Consider the following 13227-nt stretch of genomic DNA (forward strand, 5'->3'; position numbering starts at 1 on the left):
ATTACTAGCCCTAGAGGGATACAAAAAAATATTCGGATGGCACGCATACCTATGGCATGATAAAGTAAAGGTGAACTCGATGTTCCTGCATCATTATATACGGAGAAGTTTATATACAATCTGGAAGAAGTACAGAATCTATTTACAAGAAGGAACCCCTTTGTGGGTAGTTCCATATGAGGTGATAGATCCGAGAGCTGTTGATAATGAGCAACAATGTTTAACTTATAAAGAAATAACTAGAATTGAAGCATCTAAACTCAGAATAAGGACTCAGGAGGAACTACTACCTTATTACGATTGGTTCCAGTATAGACAGATTAGAGATTTATATAACTCGGACTCTGTAAAGGGAGGTATACGAACAGAGAATTCGGAACTAGAGCAGACCCTTTTTAAAGAGGACAAGAAAAGAATATCCAAGGTATACCAAGTACTGTTGAAATGGTATACTGAGGATGAGATAGTCAAAGCACAAATGGTGAAATGGGCTATAAACTTCAACAAAGAAATAACAATGGAGGCATGGGAATACTTGTGGAAGACTACAATGAAGACAACGACATGCACTAGCATTAAAGAGAACATTTACAAAATGATCTATCGTTGGTACATGACACCAAAGAAGATTGCGCTAGGGAATTTGAACACTTCTAATAAATGCTGGAAATGCAGGAAGCACGAGGGCTCCCTCTACCATATGTGGTGGACGTGTGAGGTAGCTAGGCAGTACTGGGGGGAAATAATAAGAGAAATGAGTGAGATTTTACAATTTCAAGTAAATAAGAACCCAGAACTCCTGCTACTAATCTTGGGAATGGAGGGAATTCCAGCCCATCATAGGACGTTGATATTTTACATGACGGCAGCAGCGAGACTTTTGTACGCGCAAAAATGGAAAGTACAAGAAGTGCCAACTATTGAAGATTGGATTTACAAATTGCTGTATATGGCAGAAATGGATAAGATGACAAGAAAACTGAGAAATCTGGACTCAGGACAGTTTAACACAGACTGGGAGAAGCTGAAACAATATTTGGAGAAGAAATGGGAGGTGGGAGGAGAACTGTGGCAGTTTGAGAACTATTGAAGTACAATAAAATGTAGAGGGGGGTGACTTTACCGGGGGGGAGAAGAGGTAAAAGTGAATCTCTAAGCAGCTATGTTATTAGATTGATATATATAGAATAATAAATAGAATATTGATAGAAAATAACTAATCATAAGTGTTAACTATAAGGATTGACTAACTAATAATATTTTCTTTCTGATTCTGTATAATGTACCAAACTGAATATGTTCATCTGAAGGTATATATGAGTCAAATTGATTGATATCATATATAGATTTATGATTGAAGGGGAATAGAAATATTAATGTAAACAAATATAACCAAAATAGAGAGAAGAAGATAGAATGAATAACATATAGAGTATAAGTTAAACTGGCTGGTTTATATGAATGTATGGTTTACATAGTTTATGATATATAGAAATATTTGAAAATGGAATTATGAAAAAGGGGATAAATTGTTTATCCATTATGGAAAAAAGGGACTCATAGTTAGGGTACAGAGCATTAAAAATAGTTAAAGAAGTATTGCTTAGAATAAAGGGAGAATATATATTTGTTAGATAGAGGAATATATAAAGAGTAAGGGAAAAGGGATAAAGGGTTGGAAAACTGTTGGAAGTCAACAAAAAGGGGGGGGAAAGGGAGGGGGTTAGAAAGTGGGAAATGGGAAAATTGATTGTAATGTATAAACATTTGATTCTAACCCAATAAAATTTTTTTCAAAAAAAAAAAAATATATACCTTCAAGTTGATGTTCCGTAAGGATTCCAAACCTCTCATTAGCCAGTGAGTGAGTCTGTGTAGATATTCAGTACAGCTACAAATAAAGAAGCAAGAAGATTCCATTCTCTGACACTCACTTCAACAAGAGGCTTAATGCATCCCAAGAATGAGGATGTGTATCCTGAGTATTTTCACCAGCAATAACATTGTGTACATCCTGAGTATTCTCTCCAGAAATAACATTATGTGAAACGCTTTGGTTCTTTATGTTTTTTTGTTCACAAAACCAATTACTAACAATTTCATGATCCAAAGGCTCATAACCTACCATTTAAGTATCTCTGGTCTAACTTTTTAAAAAACTCAGCAAATAATGTACTCTACATCCAAATCATGAATAAATTTTCTAAATCCTCTGTGTAGAACCGTCTTTTTTGAAAGCCTTGCCTGACAAGAATTGTCAAGGTTGGGGAGAAGAATTACCAGGGTTGGAGATATGGATGTGGTCAATGGCAAATTACCTTTACAGGGAGCAAGTAAGCTGACTGCCAAAAGGCCTTGGGAATGGGGAAGAAACAGTCAGGGCCAGGCTGGGCATGGGCTGGTGTGTGGAGCAATTTTTAAGAGTGTAAGAGCTAAAGGATGGAGAACTGTAGAGGCAGACATGGAAGCTTGCTCCCATTCTGGAGCAGGGAGGGTTTAAGTGGAGACAAATTTTAATCTGCATGGAGTCCAGCTAGCTAAGTTATTCCACAGTAGAGTGAGAGACTCTTTTATCACTATTATTGGCAATAGTAGTTTTAGTATTTTGGTCTTTGTTTGTTAACGTGGGATCAGGCTTAAGGCTATGACCAAAAGAACTGTACCAGGAAAGGAGATCGGTGGAGCGAGAGTGTGCTTCTGCCTACTAAACTTGAGGTACTTTTAGCTAAGTTAACACACAGCAATTTCTCTGCCTTGGTTATAACTCTCAAAACGATCCAGATCAAGAGAGGTTCCCTAGTATTGCAACAGGCTCCCAAGGGAGTTAACAAGTAACCAGCTTGGGTTGGGTAGTGTGTGCAGGGGTGGCGAGAAGAGGAAAGTGGTGCTCACCTAAGAAGGAATTTTGTTTGGAGAATCCTCTGAGGGTGCTGCTGACCTCAGCAGCTAGAGCACTGAGGGACAAAGGTTATTTGTAGAATTATTAACGGTATAATTAATGTATCTGGCCCTGGCACACAAAATCAGAGCCAATGTGGTATTAGTGATCAGAGCAGTGGCCTAGGATTGGGGAGAGTCTAGTTCAAATCCCCCCAACTAGTCATGAAGCTCACTGGGAGACTCTGGGCCAGTTGCTCTCTCAGTAAAGCCTACTTCGCGTTGTCACAGTGAGAATAAGAACCCTTGGAGGCTCCATGTGGGAAAAGAGGGGGATAGACTGAAAGCAGAACGCTATAAGACCTCAGATATAACAGATTAACAGGGCGACTCCTCTGGCATTTATACAGCGATTGTCGTAGTGACTGCATCGCCCCTCTTCCCGCTAAGTACTCCGCAGCAGCGCTTACAAGCCTCGAGGGTTAGCGCGCTGGGAAGAAGGAACGGGCGGGCGATGAACGCGCTCTCCGCCCACAGGACCCGAGAAGCCGGCGGAGGCGGATCTCCTTGCAGAGAGGTTCAACCCGGGAGGCCGGGCTTCCTTTCGCCCACTCAAGCCGCTAGTAGTAGAACCGGCCGGCCGCCGGAACGGAAACTGCGTGAGTCGGCGAGGGCGGCTGTGCCCGGCTCAAACGTGGCCGTGGCTGCGTCACCAGCCCTCGCCTGGCTGTCCCGGCTCTGACTAGAGGGCGCTCGAAGACAGCCAGGCAAGCTGAGCAGACATTCCGGAGGACCTTCTGCTTGCCGGTCTTCCTCCCAGTACGAAGCCAGCTGAAGTGTGGCTGCTGGGCGGAGCTGCGCAGCTTTAAAGGGGAGGGAGGTCCTGCAGAAATGAATTGGATGGACTCAAACCTGTAGGAGCGATCGAGGTAAGCGGATGGATAGGGGAGCACGATGGAGGCTCACACTTGTGTTTGTGTGGGGGACCCCCGAGGAGCTTGAGGAGCAGTGGTTTTGCTTAACTTCGTCTCTTGCAGAGCGGGCCTTGGCCCCACTTCTTACCACTGCATGTGAAGGCGGGCCCCGGAAGCTTTTTAGAAAGCGCCCTGAAACAGGGGACCGACCACCTGTCTCCCCCTCCCACACGTTTTCCAGGTCCAATCTTGACAAGGGATGGAAAGTTTAACCCCCCTCCCCTCGAAGAAAAGAGAGAAGGGGAGGAGAAGATCTTTGCAAAGATAGGCAGGTGGGAGCTTTTACCCTGAACTACCCCTTTCGCCTATGACAAAGCCTGGCCTGTCATATGGTTGGGCATTCCAACGTCTGTCAAGTCAGTCGCTAAAAGGAGACTTGTTGATTTCGTTTGATTTTACTCCTCTCCCCTGGCAGGTGATACCTGACCAAAAAAACAAGTTCCAGTACCTGTAGCCTTTATGCAACATTCTCTCCTCATCCCCAGAAGCAGGTGCTGGCCAGACATTCTGTGAAAGCTTTTCAGTCTTTCCGCTATAGTGGTGGAAGCTTGGGTTCCCTCTGTTGGGTGTATCAAAGGCTCAGCCCTGAGTGCAGATTTCTGTCCTTTGCTCTACATCAGACACACACAGGAAAACAGTAGTCACATTTTTTCAGAGAGTTAATTGAACTGGTAGCTGGGTGAAGTGTGTTGTATACACAGGTGGATTTTTGAAGGGTTAATCCAGTACACCAGACCTAAAAGGAGAATCCTTCCCTTTCAGTCTTGGACACTGTGAGAGGATGGTGCAACTCTATCGCTTTTTGTTGATCCCCACTCGCCTAACACTTAAAGTCTCCACGGTCTTGTACCGGCTGGGTGTGTTTGGTATTGCTTGCCTCACTGCAGTCTTCTACTCTTTGAGGGTATTATATTTGGTACTGACGAAGGGGACTAGCCTGATCTTTAAGAGGAAGCGTGATGTGCCACCAAGCTGCTTAACTGACACATCCTGCGGGGAGCACCGATATTTGATACTTGGGGTGAGTATGCTGAGCGGCTATGTTTAGGGGCTCCGAGGGCAGAGGAAGGCAGATCCTTGGTGTGGGTGTGCAAATGAATTGTGGTCAAAGGAAGTATATGGTGTATTTTATTTATTTCACTTATACTCTGCCTTTCTCCCCCTTAGGACCCAAAGCAGCTTGCATTCTCCTCTCCTCTGTTTTGTCTTCACAACATCCCTGTAAGGTAGATTAGGCTGAGATAGTATGACTGACCCAAGGTCACCCAGCGAGATTCTATGGCAGAGCGGGGATTCAAACCTGGGTCTCTCAGATCCTAGTCCAACACTCACCACTTCACCACACTGGCTCCTTTGTAAGGGTTTGAAAGGCTGAGAGAGGTGTTTTGGGACGCCTATCCATAACTTCTCTGTTTTTTTTGTCCTCTGGGGGCTGAAGAACTCAGGGCTGAGGTTCCACTATGTTGTAGCTGGCCAGGAAGGGGCACAATTGATGCTTTTCTTGCATGGATTTCCCCAGAATTGGTAAGTGATGCTTTGGTAAGTAGCAATAGAAATACAGAGAATTTGTGAGCTGTTTCCTGCTTATTCCTGATTCGATGCTCGCAGGCAGTGACAGACTGCAGTTCTGTTATATAGTGTGACATTTGACATATGGTATATATGTGTATATATACTGTTAGAATCCAAAGGCAAGGTTCCCAAAAGAAATATCCTGTGAGTGGTGATGTTACTCACTTGCTGTATAGCTTACAGTTTTTATGATCTACATTGAATGAATCTCAGGTATTCATTATTGTATAATCTAAATGTAAAATATATCTTGTACCACTTTTACACTAAATAGAATGGAAGATGGCAAGTAGACTTGCAGAGTAAACAATGCCATGCCAGTGTGAAGAGAATAGGTTAAGTTAAAGGAGATACTTACAAGAGATTCTTGATATCCTATGGAAGGAAAAGGAGGACAAATAAGCAGTGATGAGTAATGTGTAGAGGTGGGCATGAACTGGGAAAATGGCGTGTTGTTGCAGTTTGTTTCGTCATGTTTCATAAACCACAAACTGGCATGAAATTGTCCAGTTCATGAACTGATTTCTTTGGTTCGTGGTACATCACTTATGGGGCAGTGGAAGGTCTGCAGAAAGTGCCATGTGCATGTGCCCCAGTGCCAGCATGGCAATGTCACTCCCAGAAGTGACGTTGCTGCGCCAGTTGGGAGCGAGCAGGGCAGTTGGTGGACAAGGGGGCAAATCCCACTGATGAACCAAAAAACGAACTGAATGAACCACTGTAAAAGTTGTTGTGGTTCGTCAAAAATGCACCCCGACAAACCACCGGTTCGTGAACCTTGAACCAGCCTGGTTTGTGATGAACTTTGATTTGTATTTCGGTTCATGCCCATCTCTAGTGATGTGTCTTAGGAGGTGGGGAAGCTCTTCCTTTTATGGCTTGAATGTATCACAACAGGTTTGCCTGGCGCCATCAACTGAAGGAATTTAGGCAGGCGTTTAAGGTGGTGGCAATCGATTTGCGAGGCTATGGCTTCTCTGATTCACCAGTTGGCTGTGAGCACTATCAAAGGGAACCTTTATTGGAGGATATACGAGGGATCATCGAGACACTAGGCTCTAATGAGAAGAATGGTGAGAAGGGAAATGTGGGAGGAGGGTGAGGTCTGCCATTGTAGTGGTGGCTACAGTGGGGCTTGGCTGCTGTTGATGGGAGGAAAACATCTTCCAGTCTTTCTGGTTAACCTTCCAAAATGTCTGCATGAAGCCTTGTTGGGGCTTCTTATGACAGCAGGGATTTGAGGATTTGAGAAAGGGTCTGAGAGGCCTGTAGCATCCAAACATGCAAATATTTGCTGTCTGTCTGTTCTCTTACATCTGTCCTGCTTTTGTTTTTTAGTATTCACTAAGTGCATCCTGGTAGGACATGACTGGGGCGCAACCATTGCTTGGGAGTTTGCTGCCAATTACCCCAACATGCTGGAGAAGTTAATTATCCTGAATGGTGTTCAGTCATATGTCTTCTTAGGTAAGGTTAGTGCTCTGTGCTTAGAGGGTCATAGCTGTTACTTACAGTTTTGGGACCCTGCTATTCCAGGCAAGGGAGAGAGGAGCCTGGCTCAGTTGGGGACTCCCTGCACTGATTGCAGAGACAGGCTGGGCCCTCACTGTTGCAGTACTGGCTTCCTTTTTGGAGGAAAAGGGAGGGGTTCTCCTTGCAGTACTGGCTTCCTTTTTGAGAAAAAGGAGGGGTTCTCCTTCCAGTGCCTTAGGCCTTCCAGATAAGCAATGCCACAGACGCAAGTTTACTACGTCGGTATATAGGTGGTACCAGGACTCCCTCAATAAATGCCACTTTGCCTGGTTTATTTTCCCTTCAACCTTGCAGAATATATTACACAACACCCCAGGCAGATACTGCAGTCCAGCTACATGTTCCTGTTTCAACTTCCCAAAGTGGCAGAGTTTCTGTGGTCCTGTGATGATTTTCATGTAAGTGGGGTATGGGCTTGGTAGTTCTGGCTTTGCATATGCTAGGAATTCAAGCTTGGATGAATGGATCTATCCTCAGTGACTGCTTAGACCATAGATCCAGAGGAGTTAGCCGTGTTAGTCTGTAGTAGCAAAATCAAAAAGAGTCCAGTAGCACCTTTAAGACTAACCAATTTTATTTTATTGTAGCATAAGCTTTCGAGAATCAAGTTCTCTTCATCAGATGCCTGATCCGAACTGGTCAAATACAGAAGAGGAGGGGAGGGGAGAGAACGGGACATATATCACAAGAAGACAGGATGCAATTAGTGTGAAGGCAATCAAAACATTCCTTTGGTTGTAAATGTAAACATCTCCTTTTGGTGTGGAGTCAGTTTGCCGCAGTGAAGGTATACAATTCCTATGTAGTATAAGCCCTCGATAACCACAGCTCTCCCTGCCAGCTGCATCTGACAAAGAGAACTGTGGTCCCCGAAAGCCCACACGCACTCAGGCTGAGATAATTGACAAACAAAGCCCACACCAGGCGTCTCTGGGCTCCCCCAGACCACGCCTCTGTAAAGGAAATCTGTTACCTGTGATAATGTGATAACCATTCATAGTCTCTATTCAGTCCCAGCTTGACCGAGTCAAATTTGCATATGAATTCCAATTCAGCAGCCTCCCGTTGGATTTTGTTTTTGAAGGGTTTCTGTTGAACCACAGCGACTTTTAAGTCTTTGGTGGAATGTCCTGGTAGATTGAAGTGTTCTCCCACTGGTTTTTGGACGTTTCCATTTCTAATGTCAGATTTGTGTCCATTTATTCTTTTGCGTAGAGGTTGGCTGGTTTGTCCAATGTACAGAGCAGAAGGACATTGTTGGCACATGAGGGCATATATCAGATTGGAGGATGAGCAGCTGTAAGAGCCAGAGACAGTGTAGTTGATGCCATTGGGTCCTGTAATTGTATTCCCTGGGTAGATATAGGGGCAGAGCTGGCATCTGGGTCTGTTGCAGGGCCTGGTACCTGTGCTGGTGACTCTGCTGGCCGATTCATGATTGTAAGTGAGAAGTCGTTTAAGATTGGGGGGCTGTCTGTAGGCAAGGAAAGGTCTTCCACCCAGGACTTCTGAGAGAGAGGTATCATTTTCCAGGATGGGTTGTAGCTCCCTGATGATACGTTGGATGGGTTTGAGCTGGGAGCTATAGGTGACCCTGAAACAGTCTGCTCCAGGACATACCTAAAGGAACTAACAACAGAACACCACTGGTTGTCACCTATAGCTCCCAGCTCAAACCCATCCAACGTATCATCAGGGAGCTACAACCCATCCTGGAAAATGATACCTCTCTCTCAGAAGTCCTGGGTGGAAGACCTTTCCTTGCCTACAGACAGCCCCCCAATCTTAAATGACTTCTCACTTACAATCATGAATCGGCCAGCAGGGCCACCAGCACAGGTACCAGGCCCTGCAACAGACCCAGATGCCAGCTCTGCCCCTATATCTACCCAGGGAATACAATTACAGGACCCAATGGCATCAACTACACTGTCTCTGGCTCTTACAGCTGCTCATCCTCCAATCTGATATATGCCCTCATGTGCCAACAATGTCCTTCTGCTCTGTACATTGGACAAACCAGCCAACCTCTACGCAAAAGAATAAATGGACACAAATCTGACATTAGAAATGGAAACGTCCAAAAACCAGTGGGAGAACACTTCAATCTACCAGGACATTCCACCAAAGACTTAAAAGTCGCTGTGGTTCAACAGAAACCCTTCAAAAACAAAATCCAACGGGAGGCTGCTGAATTGGAATTCATATGCAAATTTGACTCGGTCAAGCTGGGACTGAATAGAGACTATGAATGGTTATCACATTATCACAGGTAACAGATTTCCTTTACAGAGGCGTGGTCTGGGGGAGTCCAGAGACGCCTGGTGTGGGCTTTGTTTGTCAATTATCTCAGCCTGAGTGCGTGTGGGCTTTCGGGGACCACAGTTCTCTTTGTCAGATGCAGCTGGCAGGGAGAGCTGTGGTTATCGAGGGCTTATACTACATAGGAATTGTATACCTTCACTGCGGCAAACTGACTCCACACCAAAAGGAGATGTTTACATTTACAACCAAAGGAATGTTTTGATTGCCTTCACACTAATTGCATCCTGTCTTCTTGTGATATATGTCCCGTTCTCTCCCCTCCCCTCCTCTTCTGTATTTGACCAGTTCGGATCAGGCATCTGATGAAGAGAACTTGATTCTCGAAAGCTTATGCTACAATAAAATAAAATTGGTTAGTCTTAAAGGTGCTACTGGACTCTTTTTGATTTTGCTTAGACCAGACATTTCTTTCCGCATTGGTGACGGTGCATTTCTGCATTGGTGATGGTGCAGTTGTGAACTGCATATCTTGCCTGAGTTTCATGAGTTCATCCCGAGCCTTTTCTGCCAAGCTGGTTTGTCAGCACAGGTTTATGAACTGCTTTGCCTTGGATAGACATTTGGTTTTAGGTGAGCCAGAATTATGCCAGAATCTTAATGCGTAAGAAATACCTAAATTAAACATAATAAATGGGTGGATGCAGATAATTCCTGCTGCCACAAGAACCCTGAGTTAGTAGGCAAGATAAAAACATTTTTGATAAAATATGGTGAAAACCTACTTGCTTCTTCACAAGACAACAGCCTGCCTGTTTACCAGGGATTGTATGCATACCGCATTAAATTATGTTAATCGGTATCCACCCTGTGGCCCTGTTAGAACAATATAGTGCAAAGATAAACAGCTCATATGAGATGCTGAGACAGGTAAATTATCCATGCAGCCCTCTTACTTCATGGTTCTATGTGGCCCTGAGGATAGAAATAGGATATAGCAATGACAGCTACTCTGGGATATAACAAAAACAAAATAACCTTATTTTGTCAAGAAGTGTATCAGTTTCATAAAAGTAGTTCTTGGTTCTTAAAGTTACTTCATTTAAACTGATTCACACAGATCTCTTCTAAGGCTCTGACTGAGTATTTTTCACAGAAATGCTTAAATCTGCTCAGGCAACACACAGCTAGCCTCTTTCCCTGATTGAATGTTCTTTCACAAACATCCTCAGATTTAAAACTGCCTTCACTCTGCCCACACTCTGTCATCGACCAATCATATCACTCACTCATCTCTCTCTTTCACCCCCACTCTTCACCTATATCACACCAAGCATTTAAAGACACATGCACACATTTCTTGAAATCATTACAGAGGCATATGCCCAAGATTTCCGTCCCTGCTGTGATCAGTCAACTTCATCTCCAGGCTCAGATATCATTCCTTCCATGTGTTTCTGTCATTAAGATTTGTGCGTGTGTGAACAACTTGTTTTCCATAGGTAAAAACATAGAATTGTTAAAGGTTGCACATCCACGTATATTTACAGTTCCCTCCCAAGCAGAGTCTCAGTCCTCTGAACATTACTTGGCTTCACTGAAGTCAACGGGACTAACAAACTGAGCCACTGAGTTTGTTAGTTCCGTTGACTTCAGTGAAGCCAAGTAATGTTTTATATATTTTCAGTTAAAGGCAGAGAGTCCTTAGTGCTTTTGAATGAGAAGTCCTGTGCGTTATTCAAGCAGATTGTCACTTTCTTGGAAAACGTGTTCTCCTTAACGTGTTGGAAGCTGCAGAGGAGTAGTGGTGCCCCATAAGACTTTCTGCCAGCAGCCTAGTGGCTCACTTGCAATACTGTTACAACCTGCGATTTCTGAATGTCTGGCCTAATTCTCTAGAATGGACCATTTTCCTTCTGCGTAAGCAGCTTTGGGTTTTAGAAGTCTGTTATGATCCTGTCCTCATCATTTTAAAGGTTACCAGTAAAGACTGGCCATGGTGGAAGTGTTGTAGAAGACCAGGGAAGGCCATGGATCACTGGCAGTTGATCTCTGTGGGTAGTGGGAGTGAGTGATGCAAGTCTTCTGTTAAGGGTCTTCAGGTTGGGAAAGAATGGCCGTGGTAACACACTGCATAGTCTGGTGTGTAAAATGTTCCTTGTAGGAAGTGGGTACTATGCTCCACTCTGCATTTCTCCTAGGGGTGACGTTCCCCTGATCCCGGGAGTCCAGCTGCAGTCTGGTACCCTGAAATTTAGTAAGTGAAACTATTCCCTTCATGAAGATAAATGCTGGGGAACACTTTGCCTGCTAAATGGCAATATTTCCCCTGTGCCTAACCAGGTATTTAGTGAGATATACAAAGTAAATACAGAAGAGGCTAGTTCTACAGGAATGTGTACATAGGAGAGCATTCTTTAGCATACTTTGATGCACAAAGTACTCATGAATATGAGTGGGTGTTGTGGGGGTGTATCCAATCACCACATGACATTGTTTGTCTCCTCAGATACTAAAGAAGAGTATGACTAGCAAGAAGAGAGGAATTCAGAATCCAGCACACCAGCTGACAGAGGAGGAGTTGGATGCCTATCTCTATGGACTCTCCGGTCCTGGAGGTTTAACTCCGCCCATTAATTACTACAGGAACAGGCACAGGTGAAAGCCCAACCCTCCCCAGCTCTGTTCATATGAGAAGGCAGCAGTTCTAGAGCTTGGTGGCTCTCTCACCAGGGGTTGGGGCTGCAGTACATTCTTTTTCTCTTAGGGAAAAATGTAGTTGGTTGCCGTAATGCTGTAGACCTAACATTTTAAGAAGGGCATAAAACCCCACTGAATCAAATAATCCCAGGCTTCACTTTTCTTCATCTTTCTCATTCTCTAAACATATATTTTAGCATGAAAGTGGTGACCTTTCTTAGGAGCTGTCAGAAATTGGAATTATGAATAGAATAGAATAGGATATGGTAGATTCCAGGGTTTGACCTGCAGTGGGGAGAAAAATGCTATTTTGATGTTAGATTTCTGCAGACTTCCCATGTCTTAGAGCTCCATGGGGAACTGATAGGGTTATCCCTGGCTTGAGTAAGTTAAGAAATTGGTGAACTAGTGGCTGTTCAGTGCTCATATAAACATTTATATATGTCCCTGTCTGTCCATGTAGTTGGGTTCCTGCAAAGCGCAAGGATATACTGGTGCCCACCTTGCTGATCTGGGGAGAGAAAGATGCATACTTGGAAAAAGGACTTATCCCATCTATACAGCAGTATGTACGGAAGAGCATCAAGGTGCATTGCATCCCTGAAGCTGGCCACTGGGTTAGCGAGGATCAACCTGAAAAAGTCAATCAGCTGATATGGGATTTTCTTCGGGAGAGAGAATAAGGATGAATTAACTGCTCTGTATACAGAAGTATCCCAACTTCTCTGCTCATTTCTGCACCATATTGGAGCCCGAATCCCACGGAACTAAATGACTTTGCCATCGGACACTTGTTCTTTAAGGAGGATTGCTTCAGGATTTCTGGTATGGGGCTTCCTGACAAGGGAACCACAAAGATGCTGTGCTCCACAACAAGTGGTCTAGCTCTGTAGTGTCATGTTGTAATACTTGAGGAAGAGCAATATCTTTCGTATTTCTCTTGTTCTCTGTACCTTGACACTGCTGAGTCTTCAGCTAATCTCTGTGTTCTCTGTTCTAGCCTTGGGGGGTTTTTTTTGCATTGACACTGAATTGCCTTGGCTGTAAGGGGGAGAGGATTAGTCTTGGATTGTGTGAAAATCAGTGGTTCTTCAACATGAATTCAAGCTATGCTCTGCCATTGTACATCTTATACTAACCTGAGCAAGTTGAACTATCAACAAATCAAGAGGAAGTTGCCTGTTAACATGTAAAATTGTTTGGATGCATGTGCGTCCTGGTAACACCTACTAGCACAATAGGTGTTAACACAGATGTGAACATCCTGGCAACACCTACTAGCGCAGGAAAATAATTGGTTGGGATGAAA

The 13227-nt window shown here is 44.0% G+C and overlaps 1 protein-coding gene across 1 annotated transcript; it reads left to right on the plus strand.

Moving 5' to 3' along the window:
* Window positions 1–3662: 3662 nt before the first annotated feature.
* LOC129328575 (epoxide hydrolase 3-like) lies at window positions 3663–12752 on the plus strand. Its single transcript, XM_054977723.1, has 8 exons — window positions 3663–3806; window positions 4614–4872; window positions 5290–5375; window positions 6321–6496; window positions 6762–6890; window positions 7251–7354; window positions 11728–11876; window positions 12382–12752. The coding sequence occupies exons 2-8, from the start codon at window positions 4633–4635 to the stop codon at window positions 12599–12601; spliced, it is 1104 nt and encodes a 367-aa protein (XP_054833698.1). The 5' UTR covers window positions 3663–3806; window positions 4614–4632; the 3' UTR covers window positions 12602–12752.
* The last annotated feature ends 475 nt before the right edge of the window (window positions 12753–13227 follow it).

The sequence above is a fragment of the Eublepharis macularius genome, chromosome 4 (genome assembly GCF_028583425.1).
Source record: "Eublepharis macularius isolate TG4126 chromosome 4, MPM_Emac_v1.0, whole genome shotgun sequence".
NCBI classification, from domain to species: Eukaryota; Metazoa; Chordata; class Lepidosauria; order Squamata; family Eublepharidae; genus Eublepharis; species Eublepharis macularius.

Coding starts and splice junctions, on each gene's coding strand:
- LOC129328575 (XM_054977723.1), top strand. CDS start 4,633: ATGGTGCAACTCTATCGCTTTTTGTTGATCCCCACTCGCCTAACACTT. Junction 6,497..6,761: donor AGGCTCTAATGAGAAGAATG/GTGAGAAGGGAA, acceptor TTTGTTTTTTAG/TATTCACTAAGTGCATCCTG. Junction 11,877..12,381: donor TACTACAGGAACAGGCACAG/GTGAAAGCCCAA, acceptor CTGTCCATGTAG/TTGGGTTCCTGCAAAGCGCA.